We start from the raw sequence: 23,061 nt of genomic DNA on the forward strand, positions 1-23,061 counted from the left end.
AAGAATCATGGGACCAAAGTGACACTAGTTCGATAGTGTTGAATGTATGTTTTTGTACAACTCATAACTCAACTGATTGATTTTAACTTTCAATTATGCTCGTGTAAATCAACCAATCAATCACAAATAATTTGTAGAGCGCCTAAATCAAAAGTTTGCTGAGGAGTGCATCACTAGCCGATTGTACAATGAACAACAATTAGCACTATGAGTGCCTCTGGTATATGCCTGTAATAGCTTCTAGATAGTATCACTTTTCTATTGTGTGGATGTTGTCACTTGTCTGGCCTGGGTTGACAACGGATTGTCAGTGTGTCAAAAGAGGGCGCTGTAAATAACTAATGTCCAGCTCGGCTAGTGTCAAAATGCAAACACAAACTTTGTTAGTTATAGCTGTAGGGTATTATAGCCATGATCGTTTTATGATATTATTCCCGAACATTTTTAACAGTTGCTTTTCCCATCAGAGTCACAATATGTTTCCGGAGATTAAGCCACAAAATTCCCCATTTTCTAACCCACTACATTTCCTTTCTGATTTATAAGAAAATTTGTTTTACAAAAAGGTTTTCTTTTAACAACCGGATCTTTGTGAACTTGAGATTGGTCCGTTCAAGGGAAGCGGAATTTGGTTATTGGCAGAGGTGCACCACGTCTCCTAAACACCCTTAATAAAAACTTAAAATGTATTAAAGCAGCAGTTGTTGACTGAGAAACAAGTCCCTTCTAGTTAGAGAAAAACAATTTCGCCCCGAGAACGCTTCACCCAAGAAATGTTTCATATACTGTGTATTCCATTTGTGGATTAATCTTTCTACGAAAACCACTACGGATTTTCGGTTATGCCTAAAAAACGCGACCACCGTTTTAAATGATGACTGGTAATTTTATAGCCAACATGTTTCACAAACCAAAGTATTTTATGTAGTGTAGTCTTGTAATGCCTTTAGGGTGGGGGTAGGCTGAGTTGTGCTGGGGGGGGGGGGGGCACACCCTACGTCATATCCAAGTTGTATTATTACAATTGTCGAGTCCCCTTCACCCCTCCCCACTCAATGCACACATCTTGCAATAAATAAACTGAATCTGACTCTGATTGCGATATAGCCACCTGTTGCTGTTTTCTTCTGAGAATTATATTTGGTCACTTTCAGAATCGGTGGTCACCTTCGGTGTAAGTTTCGGAATAACTCAGTTAAAGTAATCAGTTCCGCTTTCATTTGAAGGCAACTGCACAATTACCTATTGTTGTCATGTTCAAGATTGAAAGTGAAATGTTTTCAAAAGGAAACACTTGGTAACTTATACCGCAGCCCAATATTTGATTTTATTGGACATTGACTTTAAGATAGATAGATAGATAGATAGAAAAATACATTATTCCTCACTTGGGAAATTAAAATGGGCTTGTCAAAGAACTGTGTGCAAATACAATATATACAAACGATCGGTAACTATACAATAATAATAAATAACAATACAAGTGAACATTCTCAAATCATTAAATAAGTATACTGTAAAAACAAAGATCTAGTTTATAATTCGCACTGGGTTTTATGGTGACCTATAGTTTCCAAAATAATACTTGAATTATTTATTAAGTTGAGCATAAATCCATAACGAGAATCATACACTACGTCAATATTAACAGTTTGCAATAACAGTAAACCATCATTTGGGAAAATATATCTCATTCGTTTTGGTCGTTCGGTAAACGCATGCGAGAATTCATCAACAAATTGACATCAAAACTAACTTGAGACAAAACAATTGAAATAAATAAATAAATAAATAAATAAATAAATAAGTAAAAAGATAATACTTTAAAGTGTGTCATGAGAGATGAGCACAAAGTGAAAGAACTAATTCACATGGTTATCAAGTTCAAAATTAAGGGAAAAACACCGGAAAGAAGTTCAGATTGAGTAACTGCGGTAACGACAAGGCTTACACCCGTAAGTGTGGTGGTATAACCCAACAATCCAGTGAATCATCCAGAGGGGGTAACTATAGTACACGGAACGCTTTACTAAATTTTTATTTAAAATACGTTGGCTTTCATCACCGTCCATGAAGCCCAATTTGATGTACATTAAGTTTTAATTGTTTCAAATGACCCCTAAAAATTAATGTGTCATCTGATTTTGATAGTTTGTGTTGTGTAGATATGAAGTATTACAGTTTTTGGCTTAATTTTTTTTTTATTCTTTTATTTTATTTTTATTTTATTTTTTTTTTTTTTTGGGGGGGGGGGGAATTTAAAATGCACACTTTTTTTTACATCTTGATGGAAGAGCTTTTTGAGATCTGACACATCTATTGTGACAGTTTTGACCCGGACAATTTAAAATGTACTTATGTCTGAAAATAAAGGACAAGAACATATAGATATGGAAACAAAGAATTATAAGTCTTTTTGAGAAATTTGCCCGACTGCACTCCTTAAGTTTCACTCTTGTTTGAAATGGGAGCCTTATAGTCAATGGATGTCGGAACGCGAACATTATGAAACTGTTTCCCGAACCCGGATGGGGGTTGAAAAATAAAGGATCGTGCGTATAATCATAGAGCTATAGCTTGCCAACTTCAGATGTTTTCAAAACAGTGATCAAAACAGTAAAGCAACAGATGAAGTTACTTCCTCATGATAGTTCCATAATTTGAATTACACCTGTAGGCCCCCCTCCCCTAATTCTAAGTAGACGGAGACTGTAAATAGCTGCCAAATATCACAGAGCTTAAAATAAAAGTAAATTAATATTTAAAGTCAATAGTAGGCTATGTAACAAAAATAAACAAAACCATTAGCCTGCAGTAAAAAGACACAAGAATATCTGACTACATGTGTTTTATGACAATTCTGAATAATAACATAACATGATCTGTAACTAAAACCACTCATAATCAAACAACAAAGTATTTCTAATCGGTATATTGTTTACTAGAACTCCGTAATACAGAACGGGTGTATGCCCATTTTGATGTGCATTGGCATGAAACAACTAGGAGATCTGAAGTTTAGTTATGATAATTCTGTTAATAACATGTAACCAAACAACCGTATCCATAATACATTGTTTACTAAAGTACTCCATACAGAACACGTCTTGGCACTGGCCTGAAACAAGAAGCTTGGCTAGTTTTCTGTTCACCATTTTTCTTCCATTCTGTGTATAATTGCGCGCTTTTAGCCATTATGTAAAGGGCATTATGACAACTTGAATCCACCCTGGTGATTTGCCTCTTCTGGGTTTTTTGGGGGGTCAACAAACCCGAGAAAGTACTGGGAAAACAGATTATAAAATATGTATACTTATATGTTAAAATAAATCCGTATTATGCTTCAAACAAAGTCTCATCATGTTGAAGCGGCACCAAACTTTGAATGTTTCGTCCAACCTCATGTGATCTTGAATAATGTAACAAAAACATTTTCAGATAAAAGTTTGGTCTCTTGATTTATTTGCAACAAGCCGTCAGTTTTTTCAAGGCATCCGACGGCTCTTCTATCTCTGAATATTTGCATCGCAGCATTAGACGCAGAACCTTCTTAAACTGTGGGTGCTTTGCTGCGTATATAATTGGGTTGACGCAGCTGTTGCACAAGAAGACCACACCTCCAAATAACAGAAAACGGTCGTTGTTCGGAATGAAGAGGGCCACGCTGTAAGGGGTTATGCAGATGAAGAAAGCACAAACTGCCATAAAGAGATTTTTGGTGATCTCGAGTTGTTGTCGATTGAGGCGATCCAGGCGACCGGCACGCAAGACGGCAGTGCTGTCTGACGTCTGGAAGGTCGGGTTGACCCCAGAACTGGAAGAGCCTGTGCCTGGGTTAGTGACGTTGGTTTCGTTACTTATCTGCTTCTTGAAGTGACGACGGACGTGAACGAAGATGATGATGTAACTGGTGATGATGATGATAAATGGGATGGGGTAGGAGGCAAAAGTTTGAATCCTTTCAAACGTCTTGGCCTTCGGGTGGGTGTCGAGGTCGCTACATGAATGGTGCTGCTTGTCGTAGCCAAAGCTGCCAATTTCTAAAAGTGGAGGGACCGTCATGATGGCAATGGCGACAATCCATATGACAACGACATTGATAACGAGGTTGCATTTGGTGTACAGAATACGGTACCATTTCATTGGGCTCTTGATAAGAATCAACCTATTGAGAGCGATGGAAGCGAGATTGAAAAGACTGGCACTAGAACTTGTGTACAAGAGCAAGCCTGCGATGTAACAAGGGGTTTCCGTCGACCCCGGCCAGCTGTTGCCAGGGGTGAGTAAAGCAACTGTACTCATTGGCATTGCCAGTCCTGCCAAAAGGTCTGCAGAGCTGAGGCTTACCACAAAGACATTAGTTGATGTTCGGAGTTTCTTGCTGAAGATTACAGCAAGAATGACCATGCTATTACCGGTAATGTTGATGACCGCGATCAGTAGGAAGAGAAAGCCTGCAACGACTCTTTCAGGATAGCTGTGAAGAGACAGGCTTGCCGTTGTGGTCATTGTTGTGTTGACCATCCATGAAACTGCCGTAGAGTTTGATATTGTCTCCGAGTCGTTGATATCCATGAGTTTAGTTTGGTATCCTTGTGCTTATGAGAAAAATCACTTATAAATCTGCAAAGTGACAAAGTAAAAAAACTAAATGTTAAAACTAAAAAATTAATTCTTCTCTGTAATTAGGTTTCTTTCAACCTCGAGATGTTTCAACTCAGTCTTTTATTCGAAAAACAAAAAAACAAAAAACTATATCCCGGTACGTCCATATATCCATATTATTATATAAACAAAGGCTACCCTGGGTGTTATATAAAGGGAACAGTGTGAGCTTTGATAACCAAAGTTGGACCGTGCCAAACTCGGTATTAACTAGCTGGACTTCTGACTTGAATTACCCATCACAGACAGTTCGGAAACAGTCAACGAAAAGGGAAAACACATTGATTCAAATGGGCTCTTTTGAAATAAAAAACAAACATAAAATTCTGATTTTAATGAATTAAACAACTAACCTTTATTGTCCAGACAGAACCGCTTAACTTTAAACCAACTTTCTAGAACTGAATGTTTCAACAAACGAACAGCAATATCAGGCTATCTGAATTGCTTGAAGTTGTTGGTCAATCTATGGTATGAAGTCAGTCGCTTATTCGCGGCTGCTTAAATACAGACGGCCAAGATCACGGGCAAGTTTCCCGGAAGTTTGTCAGGTTTATTACCAATTAGTACCAATAAGTACAATTACATGTAAAACGAAAGTATGACGTATAGGTAAAGGATATATAGCCAATGAGCCATGAAACCACAGAAAAATAAAGGGTCCTTCCTTATTTCAAAACAATAATTATTGTTCAAGTATACATTTTTATAATAAAGACGAGCAATATCAAAGATCGTGCCGCTATAGTTTACAATTGCACTATATCGAAACTTGTTTTCCCGGGTATTTGTGTGTGTGTACAATAGAAAAAGGGTGCGACCAATGTCATGTGAGCTAGGATGTAACATCAAACAAGGCGTCCTCAAAAAGTGTCACTGCAGTTATTGTTTGCTCGATATTTTCTGTCTAGAATTACCAGTTGCCTATAATGTGAGCAAGAGTCTATGACTGAATACAACAGTAAGAACATAATTATAGCAAGTCTTTCAAATTATACAATGAACGGATGACCATGTGAGCACATTGTCATCACAAGAATTACACTATTTTGAAGTGGGAATCGATCCAAAAGAAAATGCACTTCCAAAACTATGATTTTTTGTCTATTTGAAATATCGCAAGGCTAGGCTATACATGCTACATTATTGTTATAATAATACCCTCCCCAGGGTTATGGGGGTATGTTCCAGTTTGGAATAAAACATGATACAATACAATACAATACAATACAATCCCATTACTAACTATTTTTGAGAAAGATAATTGCTTATAAAAATAATTATATCATTATAGTTTAAAACACCATCAGTTACTCACAAAGTGTTATATGAAATAGTTTTGTACTATTATTTATCTGACAATTTACACAAAATACAGTATACCATTAGTATAATAAAGCTCTAAAAACATTGAACGGAAACCATCAAGATGGTACATCTTGATTTTTACAGGGGCAGGCAGAAGAAGTTGGAAAACAAACTGGACTAAGTACAGTAGAAAGGACAATCCTGGTTTGTCTGACAAAAGTGCTTGTACTCAAGACACTGTCACGAAGGGTGTGTCAGTTGTTACCAATGTTAAAGTAGTCAATTCAACTCAAATACTTTAAAGTCAATCGTCTGGCTGCCGATTGTTCGCGATAAGCTTAGTGGTAACCACAGATATGCAAATAAGCCCCCCCAAATGAAAAGTCAGAATAATCGAAGGAGGAAGTAAGTTTACAATTATTCATATAGGCGTAGTAAAGAATCGAAACTCATAGTTCGAATAAAAACTTGTTTTCATGGACAAACAATTGTTTGTCAGGTTACTTTGGTAAAAGACCATGAAGTTTTTTAAAGTTGTCATGTTTGAATAGTTGTTTGCCAAGTACTTCTATAGACGTAAGGAAATACGGTTTTAAAGTTAACATTAAACACGCAACTCAGTGTAATTGCAAATAAATATGAGTATGGTAGATGGCCTTAGCTTTCGATCCAAACCGGACCGTCTTCAGAGGCATAACCAGGTTCAAACAACATATCCATTAAAAAGAGGGGCAAAGGATTAAAGGGAAGGGATCTAGAAGAAGTGGGACATGTAAATCCTTTCAAAGTTTCTTTTCCAGAAACACTTGGTGGCTATATGAACCAACGGAAGTATAATGAGCATACGATATGCAGTACGTTTCATCCATTATGAAAGCAAATGGTGATACCAATACAAATCGGAGAGAGTATGAGCAGTGACTCACAAATTTTTTATAAAATTGTTTATTGTTGATTTTTTATTTGACAATTCACACAAAAATACAAACATGATAAAGCCCCAAAAACCTTTATAAACATTTAACTGAAACCATCAAGAGGAAAAGTATAATAAAGGGCACCATGGGTACATCTAGATTTTACAAAAGGCAGACAGATAAGAAGTATGAATAGCAAAGTTATACCCAGAATGAGGCGACAGTAGGGTTTGTTAGGACAGTCAAAAATGAACACACTGTCACCATTTTATGAAAACGTTGAAATTCGGGGGAAATTGTACAAATTAATAAGTTTGATATTAGGCCTAAGGTATTTCCTTGTTTGTAGTGTTATCGTTATGCGCATAACGGATTTGAACCCACGCTATGGATTTAAAGTATGACAACTAACATAAACATAACATAAACTTCAGATGCTTTTTTAATAACTAAACAATAGAAAAAAAATCAAAAAATCAAAACAGTAAAGCAATAGATGAAGTTACTTCCTCATGATAGTTCCATAATTTGAATTACACCTGTAGGCCCCCCCCTAATTCATGGAGACAGTAAATAGCTGCCAAATATCACAGAGCTTAAAATAAAAGTAAATTATATTTAAAGTCAATAGTAGGCTATGTAACAAAAATAAACAAAACCGTTAGCCTGCAGTAAAAAGACACAAGAATAACTGATTAAATGTGTTCATATGATAATTCTGAATAATAACATAACATGATCTGTAACTAACCACTCATAATCAAACAACAAAGTATTTCTAATCGGTATATTGTTTACTAGAACTCCGTAATACAGAACGGGTGTATGCCCATTTTGGTATGTGCATTGGCATGAAACAACATAGGAGATCTGAAGTTTAGTTATGATAATTCTGTTAATAACATGTAACCAAACAACCGTATCCATAATACATTGTTTACTAAAGTACTCCATACAGAACACGTCTTGGCACTGGCCTGAAACAAGAAGCTTGGCTAGTTTTCTGTTCACCATTTTTCTTCCATTCTGTGTATAAATGCGCGCTTTTAGCCATTATGTAAAGGGCATTATGACAACTCGAATCCACCCGAGTGATTTGCCTCGTCTGTTTTTGTTGTTGTCAACGAACCCGAAAGTACTGGGAAAACAGATTATAAAATATGTATACTTATATGTTAAAATAAATCCGTATATGCTTCAAACAAAGTCTCATCATGTTGAAGCGGCACCAAACTACGAATGTTTCGTCCAACCTCATGTGGTTATCTTGAATAATGTAACAAAAACATTTTCAGATAAAAGTTTGGTCTCTTGATTTATTTGCAACAGAAGCATTCGGTTATTTTCGATAAATTGTATTTAATATAAAATAGTTATTACCTAATAACAAACCTCACACCTTTAAACGAAACATTAATATAACATGTACTGCCATCTTGGTTAAGCATGCTGTTCATGAATACGTTTAAAACCGGGCAAACTTGTACCAATAACTTTGATCAGTATTTCTCCTATATAAATTTTAGTAATATTGTTAGGCACTATTTTATAAACAAATGCTTTGAACTCGAACTGAGCTATAGATATAAAGTATGAAAACTTATACACAAACGTACAAAACTGATCTTGCTCGTTTTTGGACTGATTCCCCAAACCAGGGTACCAGCTTTTGAAGCGGTACAGACCAATGTTTCATCTAACCTCATTGTGATTACTTTCAATAATAACAAAGCAAACAAAAAGTTCCAGCTTCTGAGTAAAATGTTTATCCTGACCTCTCAATTTATGATTTGCAACAGCATTTGGCTGTCAAGTATTTTATGGTATCCGACGGCTCTTCTATCTCTGAGTATTTGCATCGCAGCATCAGACGCAGAACCTTCTTAAACTGCGGGTGCTTTGCTGCGTATATAATTGGGTTGACGCAGCTATTGCACAAGAAGACCACACCTCCATACAACAGGAAACGGTCGTTGTTAGGAAGGAAGAGGGCCACGCTGTAAGGGGTTATGCAGATGAAGAAAGCACAAACTGTCATAAAGAGATTTTTGGTGATCTCAAGTTGTTGTCGGCTGATCCGATCCCGGCGGGAGGCACGCATAATGGCAGCGTTGTCTGATGTCTGAAAGCTGGTAACGCCGCCGGAACTGGAAGAGATTGAAGTGACTGTGATGTTGTCATTCTTACGCATCTCCTTCTTGAAGTGGCGACGGACGTGAACGAAGATCATGATGTAACTGGTGATGATGATGATAAATGAGATGGGGTAGGAGCCGAAAGTTTGAATCTGTTTAAACGTCTTGGCCTTCGGGTGGTTGTCCAGGTCGGTACACGTGTGCTGCTGCTTGTCAAAGCCAAAGCTGCCAATTTCTAAAAGTGGAGGGACCGTCATGATGGCAATGGCGACAATCCATATGACAACGACATTGATAACGAGGTTGCATTTTGTGTACAGAATAAGGTACATTTTCATTGGGCTCTTGATAAGAATCAACCTGTTCAGAGCGATGGAAGCGAGGTTGAAAAGACTGGCAGTGGAACTGGTGAACAGAAGCAAGCCTGCGATGTAACAAGGGGCTTCCGTCGACCCCGGCCAGCTATTACCAGGGGAGAGTAGCGCAACTGCACTCATCGGCAACGCAAGTCCTGCCAAAAGGTCTGCAGAGCTGAGGCTTACCACAAAGACATTGGTTGATGTTCGGAGTTTCTTGCTGAAGATGACAGCAAAGATGACCATGCTATTACCAGTAATGTTTATTACCGCGATCAGAAGGAACAAAACACCCACGACGACTCTTACAGTATAGCTATGGACAGCCGGGATACTCGTTGTAGTCATTGTTGTGTTCGGCAGCCATGAAACAGTCGTAGAATTTGACATTGTATCGTTGATGTCCATTTTGTTTTCACTGTCGTTGTTCTAAGTTGAGAAAACTCCTTGAAAAACGAAAAATTGTAAGAAATAATGTGGATAATTGGTAGTGCCCATACTTGTAATTTCTGTAGTGTCTAGTTTACCCCAAAAGACACAGCGAAACACAAGACTTTATCACGCAACCGGTAATTGTACATAATCTTTTAAATTATTCTTCTGTAAACACTTCCCTTTTAAATATTTTATAATGTTTATTCTTATTGTGTATCTTTTCAACTCAATTCAGACCTCGGGCTGCGATGTTTGAATTTTTAATAAACCAATTAATAACAACAACAACAACAACAACAACAACAACAACAACAACAACAACAACAACAACAACAACAACAACAACAACAACAACAACAACAACAACAACAACAACAACAACAACAACAACAACAACAACAACAACAACAACAACAACAACAACAACAACAACAACAACAACAACAACAACAACAACAACAACAACAACAACAACAACAACAACAACAACAACAACAACAACAACAACAACAACAACAACAACAACAACAACAACAACAACAACAACAACAACAACAACAACAACAACAACAACAACAACAACAACAACAACAACAACAACAACAACAACAACAACAACAACAACAACAACAACAACAACAACAACAACAACAACAACAACAACAACAACAACAACAACAACAACAACAACAACAACAACAACAACAACAACAACAACAACAACAACAACAACAACAACAACAACAACAATAATAATAATAATAATAATAATAATAATGCCTTTCACAATATTGTGAACCCCGGTTCAATTACCGGACCGGAGCTTGCATGTGTATTGAGGTTTTGAGTCCCTGTCTGACGTCACGGGTCTTTTTCCCCCACATCCTAAACTGAGACTTCTTCATTTTTTTCTGTTTATGAAGTTGTTGTTTAATATGATTCCATTTGGATGCTTTGCCGACTGCATAGTTCAGATTCAAATTTAAAGGAAGAATGTATGGATCGGAAGCCCTAGATCCTTTATGCCCAGCAACCTATGGCAGAACTAGTTAAGCTGACTGTTCTCTTTCTAAAAACAGAAATTATAACTGCATAAACATAAAAACAGCTTACCCTTTTCCAGACAACACCACAGCTAATTATTTTACACCACGTTTGTGGCCCGCACCAAATCACAACATTTCCTGAGCTTTACCGTTGCCGATCGTTCGCGTATTATACAGTCAACGTCACTAGCAGGTTCAAAATCATTTAGCATGTCCCACGGTTTTGCTTTGAAAAACTACCAAAAGGCTTGGTGGTAACAAAAGATATGCAAATAAGCCTGGAGAACATTTCGAACTTTGTTAGAATAATAATACTGTAGAAGGAATGCGAGTCTCTAAAGAATCATATAGGCGTATAATGTATACTCTAATAAAAGAATCGAAACCCAGTTTGAACTTGTTTACATGGACAAACCTGGTTTTCCAGGGTACTTTGGTAAAAAACCTTGAAGTTTTGTTTAGTTGGAATGTTTGAAGAGTTGTTTGCCAAGTACTTTTTATAGACGTAGAAGGAAATAGACGGTTTTAAAGTTAACATTAAAAACCCAACTCGGTGTACAACATTGTGAATAAAATGAGTAGGGTAGATGGCCCATGGAGGAATATATACTTCCTTTATGGACGGCCTCCGCTTTCGATTAAAACCGGACCTTCTTCAGAGGCATAACCAGGTTCAAACAACATATCCAGTAAAAAGAGGGGCAAAGGATTATAGGGAAGGGATCTAGAAGAAGTGGGACATTTATATCTTTTCAAAGTTTCTTTTCTAGAAACACTTGATGGCTATGAACCAATGGGAGTATACTGAGCATACGATATGCAGTACGTTTCATCCATTATGAAAACAAATAATAATTATAATAATAATAATAATAGTACTAATAATAATAATAATAATAATAATAATAATAATAATAATAATACTACTACTAATAATAATAATAATAATAATAATAATAATGATGATGATGATGATGATGATGATGATGACGATGACGATGGCGATGGCGATGGCGATGGCGATGGCGATGGCGATGGCGATGGCGATGGCGATGGCGATGGCGATGGCGATGGCGATGGCGATGGCGATGGCGATGGCGATGGCGATGGCGATGGCGATGGCGATGGCGATGGCGATGGCGATGGCGATGGGGATGGCGATGGCGATGGCGATGGCGATGGCGATGGCGATGGCGATGGCGATGGCGATGGCGATGGCGATGGCGATGGCGATGGCGAGAGCGAGAGCGAGAGCGAGAGCGAGAGCGATAGCGATAATAATAATAATAATAATAAACATAATAATAATAATAATAATAATAATAATAATAATAATAATAATAATAATAATAATAATAATAATAATAATAATAATAATTTACATTTATATAGCGCATTATATGAAATGGTGATACCAATATAAATTGGACAGACTATGAGCAGTGACTCACAATTTTTTTATAAAATAGTTTATTGTTGTTTTTTTATTTGACAATTCACACAAAAATACAAACATGACAAAGTCCTAAAAACCTTTATAAACATTTAACTGAAACCATCAAGAGGAAAAGTATAATAAAGGGCACCATGGGTACTTATAGATTTTACAAAAGGCAGACAGATAAGAAGTATGAATAGCAAAGTTATACCCAGAATGAGGCGACAGTAGGGTTTGTTAGGACAGTCAAAAATGAACACACTGTCACCATTTTATGAAAACGTTGAAATTCGGGGGAAATTGTACAAATAAGTTTGATATTTGGCCTAAGGTATTTCCTTGTTTGTAGTGTTATCGTTATTCGCTGTTTCGTATGTACACATAACGGATTTGAACCCAAGCTATGGATTTAAAGTTCGAAAACTAACATAAACGTACAATACATTACAACGAAACAAATATAATTATAAAACATATATTCAAGTCTAACTATATTTTGGACTGATTCCCCAAACCAGCTATGGATATAACTATGTTTCATCATTAAAGCGGTACCAGACTATTTTTTCACCCGACCTCGTTGTGATTACTTTAAATAATAAATAAGCAACAAAAAGTTCCAGCTTCTGAGCATTGTTCTCCGACTTATGACTTGCAACAGCAAGCTTTCAAGTGTTTTATGGTATCCGACGGCTCTTCTATCTCTGAGTATTTTTAAGCGGTACAGACCAATGTTTCATCTAACCTCATTGTGATTACTTTCAATAATAACAAAGCAAACAAAAAGTTCCAACTTCTGAGTAAAATGTTTATCCTGACCTCTCAATTTATGATTTGCAACAGCATTTGGCTGTCAAGTATTTTATGGTATCCGACGGCTCTTCTATCTCTGAGTATTTGCAACGCAGCATCAGACGCAGAACCTTCTTAAACTGCGGGTGTTTTGCTGCGTATATTATTGGGTTGAGGAAGCTGTTGCTGAGGAATACCACACCACCGATCACCAGGAAACTCTCGTTGTTCGGGAAGTAAAGGGCCACTGCGTAAGGGGTTATACAGATAAAGAAAGCACAGACTGTCATGAAGAGATTTTTGGTGATCTCGAGTTGTTGTCGATTGAGCCGATCCCGGCGTTCGGCACTTATGACGACAGTGCTGTCTGACCTCTGGAAGGTCGGGTTGTCCCCGGAGCCGAGAGACTCGTGCTTAGTGTCAGTTGCCTCATCCATCTGCTTCTTGAAGTGGCGACGGACGTGAATGAATATCATGACATAACTGGTTATGATGATGATTAATGGGAGGGGGTAACCGGCGAAGAGTTGAATCCTTTCAAACGTCTTGGCCTTCGGGTGGGTCTCCAGGTTTGAGCACGTGTGCTGCTTCTTGCCGTAGCCATAGTCACCAATGCCGCAAAGAGGAGGGACTATCAGAATAGCAAATGCTACAATCCATATGATCACGACATTAATAACGAGGTTGCATTTGGTGTACAGAATACGGTACCATTTCATAGGACTCTTGATAAGAATCAACCTATTGAGAGCGATGGAAGCGAGGTTGTAGATACTGGCACAGGCACTTGTGTATAGAAGCAAGCCTGCGATGTAACAAGGAGCTTCCGTCGACCACGGCCAGCTATTACCAGGGGAGATCAGCGCAACTGCACTCATTGGCATTGCCAGGCCTGTCAAAAGGTCTGCAGAGCTGAGGCTTACCACGAAGACATTAGTTGATGTTCTGAGTTTCTTGCTGAATATGACAGCAAGAATGACCATGCTATTACCAGTAATGCTAGTGACCGATATCAGGATGAAGCAAACACCCAAGACGACTCTTACAGGATAGCTATGGACAGCCGAGATACTCGTTGTAGTCATTGTTGTGTTCGGCAGCCATGAAACAGTCGTAGAGTTTGAAGTTGTCTCGTTGATATCCATGTTGTGTTCACAGTCGTTGTTCTCAGTTGAGAAAACTCCTTGAAAAATAAAAAATTGTAAGGAAATTATGTGGAGAATTTTGTAGTACAAATACTTGTTGTTTCTTGTATTTCAACCACGAGATGTTTCAAGTACAGTTTAATCCGAGAGGCACAAAGTGAAACACAAGACTTTATGTCTCGCTAAAAACGGTCATGTCTGAAATTAACAACTTTTTATCTTTTATTATAGTTATAAAAATGGAAACAATATGGGTTTTATTCGAAAAGGGAATGGTATTTTTTGGGCTTTCTTACCAAAGTTGGTATCCCTACCACAGTTGGTGTATTTGAGCTCTGAGGTCGTTTTACCATTAAGTAAAACTCAGTTTCCCCAGTAGTTTATGCATGCCCACTGAACCCCGGTTCGATTCCCGAACCGGAGTCTTGGATCGGGATTTGGGGTTTTCGGTTCCTACCTGACTCCTTGGGTTTTCCTTATGAATTGGATTTGTTTTCTCCCAAGGCTAAAACGGAAACTTCTTCCTTGTCTTCTTTTCAAAAAGTTTATGTGAAGATTCCATACGGTGCTAATGCAAATTTTTCTTTTTTCTTTGTTACTGTTTTAATTGTAAACCATGAGTAATTCAGCTTTTGGCTGCGATTCATGTTCTATTTAATATAACATTTTGAAATGAAATGAAATGCTTTGCCGACTACATAATTCAAATTCAAATTCAGAGGAAGATTTTGGAATGTAAGCTCTAGGTCACCCATGCCCAACATCCTATGGCAGAACTATAGTAGATAAGCTTGTTCTCTTTCGAAACAGTCCAGGACTGCATTGCATAAAAAAAACACCTTACCCTTTTCAGACAACACCACAGCTCAACTTTTACACCACGTTTGTAGCCAACAACATCGAAACAACATTTCCTCTGCATTAACGTTGAGTGCAATAGTAAATTTTACTCAAATACATGAAATCAGTGGTCTGGCTGTCGATTGTTCGCGTATTGATACAATCAACGTCACTGGCTGGTTAAAAAAACAACATTCAGTATTTCCCAAGGTTTGGCTTTGAAAACGACGAAAGGGCTATATAGGTGGTAACAAAAGATATGCAAAGAAGCCTAGTATTAAACATTTCGAAAGGTTAGAATAATAATACTGTTGAAGGAATGTGAGTTTCTAAAGAATCATTGGCGTATAATGTATACTTTATTATAAAAGAGTTAAAACCCATAGTTCCAATAAGAACTTGTTTACATGGACAAACCTTGTTTTCTAGGGTACTTTGGTAAAAGACCTTGAAGTTTTGTAAAGTTGGCATATTTGAATAGCTGTGTTTGCCAAGTACTTCTACAGACGTAGAAGGAAATAGACGGTTTTAAAGTTAACATTAAACAGACAACTCAGGGATATGAAATTGCAAACAACATTAGTCAGTTCTGAGCTTTACGATATACAGTATGTTTCATATATGAAATTGAATGCTGATACCAGTATAAATTGGAGAGACTATGAGCAGTGACTCACAAAATTTTTATAAAATAGTTTATAGTTATTATTATTTATTATGCAATTCACACAAAAATACAATATACAAAATACGATAAAGCGAAAAAACCCTGTTTTTAAACATTAAACGAAACCATCAAGAATAACATAAAAACAAAGGGCACCAGGGATACATGTATATTTTACAAAGAGCAGAAAAAGAAAGGAATAACAAAGTATTAACTAGACTGAGGACAACAGAAAAGACAAAAATCGTCGACGGTTTTCCAGGGTACTTTTGGTAAAAGACTTTGAAGTTTTGTAAAGTTGGCATGTTTGAATAGTTGTTTGACAAGTACTTCTATAGACGTAGAAGGAAATAGATGGTTTTAAAGTTAAACATTAAACAGACAACTTAGGAAATTGTAAATAATATTATATAATAATAACAATAATAATAAATAGTCGATATTTATATGTACATACAGTATAATGCAAGGTATGGGACTACGTTTTGAAAATGTGAGATCTACTCCTTTGCATAGCACCATGTAATGGTTTACAAGGTGCTGTGGCGCAATATGACGCCAATCAAACCAGGAACACCGGGGCGAACCCCTTCTCCTTTCGATAAGTGCACTGGGTTCTTTTACGTGCGTTACACAACACACGGGACCAACAACTTAACGTCCAATCCGAATGACGAAGCAATGGTTAAGTGTCTTGCTTAAGGACACAAGTGTCACGGCTGGGGGTTCGAACCCACACTCTGCTGATCAGAAACACCAGAGTTTGAATTCGGTGCTCGGCAACGACACTTCCATATAGTTCTGAGCATTACGATATGCAGTATGTTTCATGTATGAAATTAAATGCTGATATCAATATAAATTGGAGAGACTATGGGCAGTGACTCACCAAATAAGTATTTATAAAGTAGTTTATAATTATTATTATTTGTTATGCAATTCACAAAAAATACAATAATATTATACAAACTATGATCAAGCTAAAAAACACACACCTGTGTTTAAACACTAATCGAAACCATCAAGAATGGCATAAAAACAAAGGGCACCATGGCAGCGATACATGTAGATTTTACAGTAAGAAGGAAAGAATAACAAAGTATTAACTAGACTGAGGAAATCAGGGAGTGCCCGCAATGTCACCATTTTATGAAAACGTTTAAATGGGGAAAACTGTACAAATAAGTTTGATAAGTATTTATTTGTTTAGTGTCATTGTAAGGCGCTATTTTATATACACAGGATTTGAACCCAAACTATGGATATAAAGTATGAAAACTTACATACATGTACAAATACATTACAACGAAAACAAAATGTCGAAGACCATAACTACTTTGGACTGATTCCCCAAACGTAGCTATGGATACAACTATATGTTTCATAATATTATATTGTAGCGGCACCAGACTTCTGTTTTATCGAACCTCATTGTGATTACTTTAAATAATAATAAAGCAACAACAAATTCCAGCTTCTGAGTAAAATGTCTGTTCTCCGATTTATGATTTGCAGCAGCAAGCTTTCAAGTGTTTTATGGTATCCGACGGCTCTTCTATCTCTGAGTATTTGCATCGCAGCATCAGACGCAGAACCTTCTTAAACTGCGGGTGCTTTGCTGCGTATATAATTGGGTTGACGCAGCTGTTGCACAAGAATACCACACCTCCAAACAACAGGAAACGGTCGTTGTTCGGAATAAAGAGGGCCACGCTGTAAGGAGTTATGCAGATGAAAAAAGCACAAACTGCCATGAAAAGATTTTTGGTGATTTCGAGTTGTTGTTGGCTGATCCGATCCCGGCGACCGGCACGCATAACGGCAGCGTTGTCTGACGTCTGAAAGCTATTACCTCTCCCGGAACTGGAACAGCCTGGGATTGTGATGTTGTCATCGTTACGCATCTGCTTCTTGAAGTGGCGACGGACGTGAACGAAGATGATAATATAGCTTGTGATGATGATGACAAATGAGATGGGGTAGGAGCCGAAAGTTTGAATCTTTTTAAACGTCTTGGCCCTAGGGTGGTTGTCCAGGTCGGTACACGTGTGCTGCTGCTTGTCGTAGCCATAGTCACCAATGCCGCAAAGAGGAGGGACCGTCATGATGACAATGGCGACAGTCCATATGACAACGACATTGATAACGAGGTTGCATTTTGTGTACAGAATACGGTACCATTTCATTGGGCTCTTGATAAGAATCAACCTGTTCAGAGCGATGGAAGCGAGGTTAAAAAGACTCGCACTGGAACTTGTGTACAGAAGTAAGCCTGCGATGTAACAAGGGGCTTCCGTCGAGCCCGGCCAACTGTTACCAGGGGAGATCAGCGCAACTGAACTCATCGGCAACGCAAGTCCTGCCAAAAGATCTGCAGAGCTGAGGCTTACCACGAAGACATTAGTTGATGTTCGGAGTTTCTTGCTGAAGATGACAGCAAAGATGACCATGCTATTACCTGTAATGTTTATTACCGCGATCAGAAGGAACAAAACACCCACGACAACTCTTACAGTATAGCTATGGACAGCCGGGATACTCGTTGTAGTCATTGTTGTGTTCGGTAGCCATAAAACAGCCGTAGAATTTGACATTGTATCGTTGATGTCCATGTTAGGTCCACTGTCGCTGTTCTCAGTTGAGAAAACTCCTAAAAAAGAGAACAGTTGTAAAGGAAATAATGTTGAAGTTTTGTAGCGCCCCTATAAAAAGGGAGGCGAAAACGGGAACTGTATGTGTGGGATTTATTACCAAAGGTGGATACCTGCTACATTGGTATATTGTAGGTTCCTCGGTAGTTTCTGCATGCCTTTCACAATAATTGTGGACCCCGGTTCGATTCCCGGACCGGAGCCTTGCATGTGGATTGGGGTTTTCAGTACCTAGCTGATTTCATGGGTTTTCCTTATGAATAGGATTTGTTTTCTCCCACGTCAAAAACTGAAACTTCTTCATTGTCTTCTTTACAAAAAGTTTGTGTGAAGAGTCCATTATAATTATGATCCTAATGCAAATTTTGTTCTTTCGTCTTTGTTGCTTGTTTTGTGTGTGTTAACCGTGAGTAATCCAGCTGTTGGCTGCGATTCATGTTCTTTTTAATAAACCATTTTGAAATGAATAATGCTTTGCCGACTATACATGATTCACATTCAAATTCAGAAGAAAAATTTGGAATGGAAACTCTTGATCACCCATGCCCATCAACGTATGTCAGAACTAATTATTATTGTTCTCTTACTTAACATGCCAGAAATTATAATGACTCCATTAAATTAAAAACACCTTACCTTTTTCAGACAAAACCACAGCTCAACTTATACATCACGTTTGTAGCCACCAAAAATCAAAACAAACTTTCTACAGCACTATAACACGTTGAGTGCAATAGTCAATTCAACTCAAATACTTCAGTCGTCTGGCTGCCGATTGTTCGCGATATGCTTGGGTGTAACAACAGATATGCAAATAAGCCCCCAAAAATGAAATGTTAGAACAATATTATAGTAGGAGGGAATAAGTTTACAAAGATTCATACAAAATCGTAACTCATAGTTTGAATTATAACTCGTTTTTATGGACAAACAATTGCTCTCAGGGTACTTTCGTAAAAGACCATGAAGTTTTGGAAAGTTGGCATGTTTAAATAGTTGTTTGCCAAGTACTTCTATAGACGTAAGGAAATACGGTTTTAAAGTTAACATTAAACACGGAACTCAGTGTATGAAATTGCAAATAATATGAGTAGGGTAGATGGCCTTAGCTTTCGATCCAAACCGGACCTTCTTCAGAGGCATAACCCTGTTTAAACAACATATCCATTAAAAAGAGGGGCAAAGGATTATAGGGAAGGGATTTAGAAGAAGTGGGACATTTATATCTTTTCAAAGTTTCTTTTCTAGAAACACTTGGTGGCTATGAACCAACGGGGGTATAATGAGCAAACGATATGCAGTACGTTTCATCCATTATGAAATCAAATAATAATAATAATAAAAATAATTTACATTTATATAGTGCATTATTAAAATGGTGGTGCCAACATAAATTGGAGCTAGAGACTATGAGCAGTGACTCACAAATTTTTTATAAAAAAGTTTATTGTTTTTTATTTTATTTGACAATTCACACAAAAATACAAACATGACAAAGCCCTAAAAACCTTTATAAACATTTAACTGAAACCATCAAGAGGAAAAGTATAATAAAGGGCACCATGGGTACATCTAGATTTTACAAAAGGCAGACAGACAAAAAGTTTGAATAGCAAAGTTATACCCAGAATGAGGCGACAGTAGGGTTTGTTAGGACAGTTAAAAATAAACACACTGTCACCATTTTATGAAAACGTTGAAACTCGGGGGAAATTGTACAAATTAATAAGTTTGTAGTGTTATCTTTATGCGCTGTTTCGTATGTACACATAACGGATTTGAACCCAAACCAGCTATGGATACAACTATGTTTCATCATTGAAGCGGTACCAGACTATTTTTTCACCCGACCTCTTTGTGATTACTTTAAATAATAAATAGGCACAAAAAGTTCCAGCTTCTGAGCATTGTTCTCCGACTTATGACTTGCAACAGCAAGCTTTCAAGTGTTTTATGGTATCCGATGGCTCTTCTATCTCTGAGTATTTGCATCGCAGCATCAGACGCAGAACCTTTTTAAACTGAGGGTGCTTTGCTGCGTAAATAATTGGGTTGACGCAGCTATTAATGAGGAAGACCGCACCTCCAAACAACAGGAAACGGTCGTTGTTCGGAATAAAGAGAGCCATGGAGTATGGAGTTATGCAGATAAAGAAAGCACACACTGTCATAAAGAGATTTTTGGTGATTTCGAGTTGTTGTCGGCTGATCCGATCCCGGCGGGAGGCACGCAATACGGCAGCGTTGTCTGATGTCTGAAAGTTGTTGATGCTCCCGGAACTGGAGGAGACTGGGATCGCGATGTTGCCATCGTTATACATCTGCTTCTTGAAGTGGCGACGGACGTGAACGAAGATGATGATATAGCTGGTGATTATGATGATAAATGGGATGGGGTAGGAGCCGAAAGTTTGAATCTTTTTAAACGTCTTGGCCTTCGGGTGGTTGTCCAGGTCAGTACACGTGTGCTGCTGCTTGTCGTAGCCATAGTCACCAATGCCGAAAAGTGGAGGGACCGTCATGATGGCAATGGCGACAATCCATATGACAACGACATTGATAACGAGGTTGCATTTGGTGTACAGAATACGGTACCATTTCATTGGGCTCTTGATAAGAGTCAACCGGTTTAGAGCGATGGAAGCGAGGTTGAAAAGACTGGCAGTGGAACTGGTGAACAGAAGCATGCCTGCGATGTAACAAGGGGTTTCCGTCGACCCCGGCCAGCTATTACCAGGGGAGATCAGCGCAACTGCACTCATTGGCATTGCCAGTCCTGCCAAAAGGTCCGCAGAGCTGAGGCTTACCACAAAGACATTAGTTGATGTTCTGAGTTTCTTGCTGAAGATGACAGCAAGAATGACCATGCTATTACCAGTAATGTTGATGACCGCGATCAGTAGGAACAAAACACCCACAACGACTCTTACATGATAGCTGTGGATAAACGGTATACCGATACTCATTGTTGTCATAGTTGTATTTGGCAGCCACGAAACAGTCGTAGGGTTGTACATTGTCTCGTTGGTATCCATTTTGTTTTCACGTTCTCAGTTGAGAAATACTCCTTGAAAAGGAAAAAAAATAAAAAAAATAAGTGGAAATATTTTGTGGTGGGTCTACTTAGCTGGTCTTTGCACCACTTGATGAATTCTCAATTCAGTAATTTAATACACTCACTTCATTATTTCGACGGACATCTCATCGCTTTAAATATCAAGGCGGAGGTATCTCCATGTTTTTTTCAATAAGGTTTGCAAATGTTGGATTTAGTTATCAAAGTTGCTACAGTTGGTAATTTCTAGAGTCATTTTTGTTGTGAATGTTAATGTGAAATTATGATTTTGTAATACGTAAATGTCCGCCAAGGACAACATCTTCCGCTCATATTTAAACCAAATTTATTTTAAAGTCAAACAATAACGCAATCGTCAAAATGGCTCCTTGGTCCCAATAAAATAGTTAGATTGATTTGCTTTTATTTCATTAACATACAGCACAAACAAAATCATAAACGATGCAGAGATCCCGATTGAGTATGTACGAGCATGGAGAAAGATATACGAAGTGTCTATAAGAAGATACGAAGTGTCTTGTAAAAAGGTACGAAGTGTCCAAAGTCATTTCGTACCTTGCAAAGGTCAAAGGTTCGAAGTGTCCAGGGTACGAATAATCGTACAGAGAGATCACCAAAGTCTCACGCAAACTCCTGTAATGCTCAATTGAACCATGGAGGTAGATTGAACCACAAATGGCGGAACAATTATTTGATTCTGAATATGGTCAGCAAAGCAAGCCATGTAAACATCATAACTGAGCTGATAGTCGTCGTCTCTCCAAATAGTCCTGAAGATGCGACTGCATATTGTTTCTACCTCCATGATTATACCACGGCAATAGACTTACCTTTTTTCAGTCAATCGAAAATCCTCCCTCAACAATCACGTCGATGCTATCAACTCAAATAGTGTCAAGCTGAGTAATCACGTCTTGACAGTTAAAACCAATGGCATGTTTAAACTCCCCCAGGTTTCAGTAACAGGATGAGTCCGCAATTCGTGGCTAAGCTTGAGAGATATTTTGTTCACCACGAACGACGCTTACGAGTACATTATGCAACTTATGCAACTTATGCAACTTAGCGTGGTATCGTTTAAGATGGTTTAAGCATAGAGCAAGGACCAGTTTAAGCCTGTGTCCCAATTGGCGGCTACGGTCTATGGGTCTGAGTAGCAATCTCGCCATTCATGGGAACAATAGCATGACGTCAAAGGTGGAGTTTAACTTCCAAAGATGACGTATAAGCCAAGTAGCGGGTAACAAAAGATGTATACAAAATTAACCTCTATGACAGTACCACAGGTTATAAATAGAAGGATGTGAATAACAAACAAAATACGAGCAGCTTAGGTAGTGTGTATTTGACTTTAATAAGAGAACTTGTATGTACTTGCAGTTCGGACAAGAACTTTTTTACATTAACAAACCTAACTTCCAGGAACCCGTCCTGTAAAAAAACTAAAGTTTTGTTAAGTTGCAAGTTTGAATAGAGGTATGCCAGGTAGAGGGCGCTGTTCAATCTGTTTGACTTTTTAAATCCTACATTTTCTGTTATTGTGTTTTTGGTGTTTTTAAAGCCTGAACGAATAAATATTTAAACATTTAA

General features: G+C 37.9%; 5 protein-coding genes across 5 annotated transcripts; all 5 read right to left on the reverse strand.

Annotated features, from left to right (window-relative positions):
* Window positions 1-1,132: 1,132 nt before the first annotated feature.
* Window positions 1,133-5,126, reverse strand: LOC139949314 (melatonin receptor type 1A-like). The gene is made up of 2 exons (XM_071947734.1): window positions 5,019-5,126; window positions 1,133-4,623 (listed from the first exon to the last, which is right to left on the reverse strand). Exon 2 carries the CDS (start codon window positions 4,573-4,575, stop codon window positions 3,460-3,462), a length of 1,116 nt encoding a protein of 371 aa, XP_071803835.1. The 5' UTR covers window positions 4,576-4,623; window positions 5,019-5,126; the 3' UTR covers window positions 1,133-3,459.
* Window positions 5,127-8,665: 3,539 nt separating this feature from the next.
* On the reverse strand, window positions 8,666-11,187 carry LOC139949313 (melatonin receptor type 1B-A-like). The gene is made up of 2 exons (XM_071947733.1): window positions 10,930-11,187; window positions 8,666-9,827 (listed from the first exon to the last, which is right to left on the reverse strand). The coding sequence occupies exon 2, from the start codon at window positions 9,787-9,789 to the stop codon at window positions 8,674-8,676; it is 1,116 nt and encodes a 371-aa protein (XP_071803834.1). The 5' UTR covers window positions 9,790-9,827; window positions 10,930-11,187; the 3' UTR covers window positions 8,666-8,673.
* A 1,231-nt stretch (window positions 11,188-12,418) lies between these two features.
* LOC139949315 (histamine H2 receptor-like) lies at window positions 12,419-15,239 on the reverse strand. The gene is made up of 2 exons (XM_071947735.1): window positions 15,082-15,239; window positions 12,419-14,275 (listed from the first exon to the last, which is right to left on the reverse strand). Exon 2 carries the CDS (start codon window positions 14,235-14,237, stop codon window positions 13,128-13,130), a length of 1,110 nt encoding a protein of 369 aa, XP_071803836.1. The 5' UTR covers window positions 14,238-14,275; window positions 15,082-15,239; the 3' UTR covers window positions 12,419-13,127.
* Window positions 15,240-16,915: 1,676 nt separating this feature from the next.
* On the reverse strand, window positions 16,916-18,397 carry LOC139949040 (rhodopsin, GQ-coupled-like). The gene has a single exon (XM_071947440.1). The coding sequence runs from the start codon at window positions 18,354-18,356 to the stop codon at window positions 17,247-17,249; it is 1,110 nt and encodes a 369-aa protein (XP_071803541.1). The 5' UTR covers window positions 18,357-18,397; the 3' UTR covers window positions 16,916-17,246.
* Window positions 18,398-19,830: 1,433 nt separating this feature from the next.
* On the reverse strand, window positions 19,831-22,522 carry LOC139948890 (melatonin receptor type 1B-B-like). Its single transcript, XM_071947248.1, has 2 exons — window positions 22,302-22,522; window positions 19,831-21,462 (listed from the first exon to the last, which is right to left on the reverse strand). Exon 2 carries the CDS (start codon window positions 21,428-21,430, stop codon window positions 20,315-20,317), a length of 1,116 nt encoding a protein of 371 aa, XP_071803349.1. The 5' UTR covers window positions 21,431-21,462; window positions 22,302-22,522; the 3' UTR covers window positions 19,831-20,314.
* Window positions 22,523-23,061: the final 539 nt, after the last annotated feature.

Source organism: Asterias amurensis, chromosome 16 (assembly GCF_032118995.1).
Source record: "Asterias amurensis chromosome 16, ASM3211899v1".
In the NCBI taxonomy this organism is placed as follows: Eukaryota; Metazoa; Echinodermata; class Asteroidea; order Forcipulatida; family Asteriidae; genus Asterias; species Asterias amurensis.

What these genes read in the sequence shown, in the direction of transcription:
- LOC139949314 (XM_071947734.1), bottom strand. Translation starts at nt 4,575, where the DNA reads ATGGATATCAACGACTCGGAGACAATATCAAACTCTACGGCAGTTTCA.
- LOC139949313 (XM_071947733.1), bottom strand. Translation starts at nt 9,789, where the DNA reads ATGGACATCAACGATACAATGTCAAATTCTACGACTGTTTCATGGCTG.
- LOC139949315 (XM_071947735.1), bottom strand. Translation starts at nt 14,237, where the DNA reads ATGGATATCAACGAGACAACTTCAAACTCTACGACTGTTTCATGGCTG.
- LOC139949040 (XM_071947440.1), bottom strand. Translation starts at nt 18,356, where the DNA reads ATGGACATCAACGATACAATGTCAAATTCTACGGCTGTTTTATGGCTA.
- LOC139948890 (XM_071947248.1), bottom strand. Translation starts at nt 21,430, where the DNA reads ATGGATACCAACGAGACAATGTACAACCCTACGACTGTTTCGTGGCTG.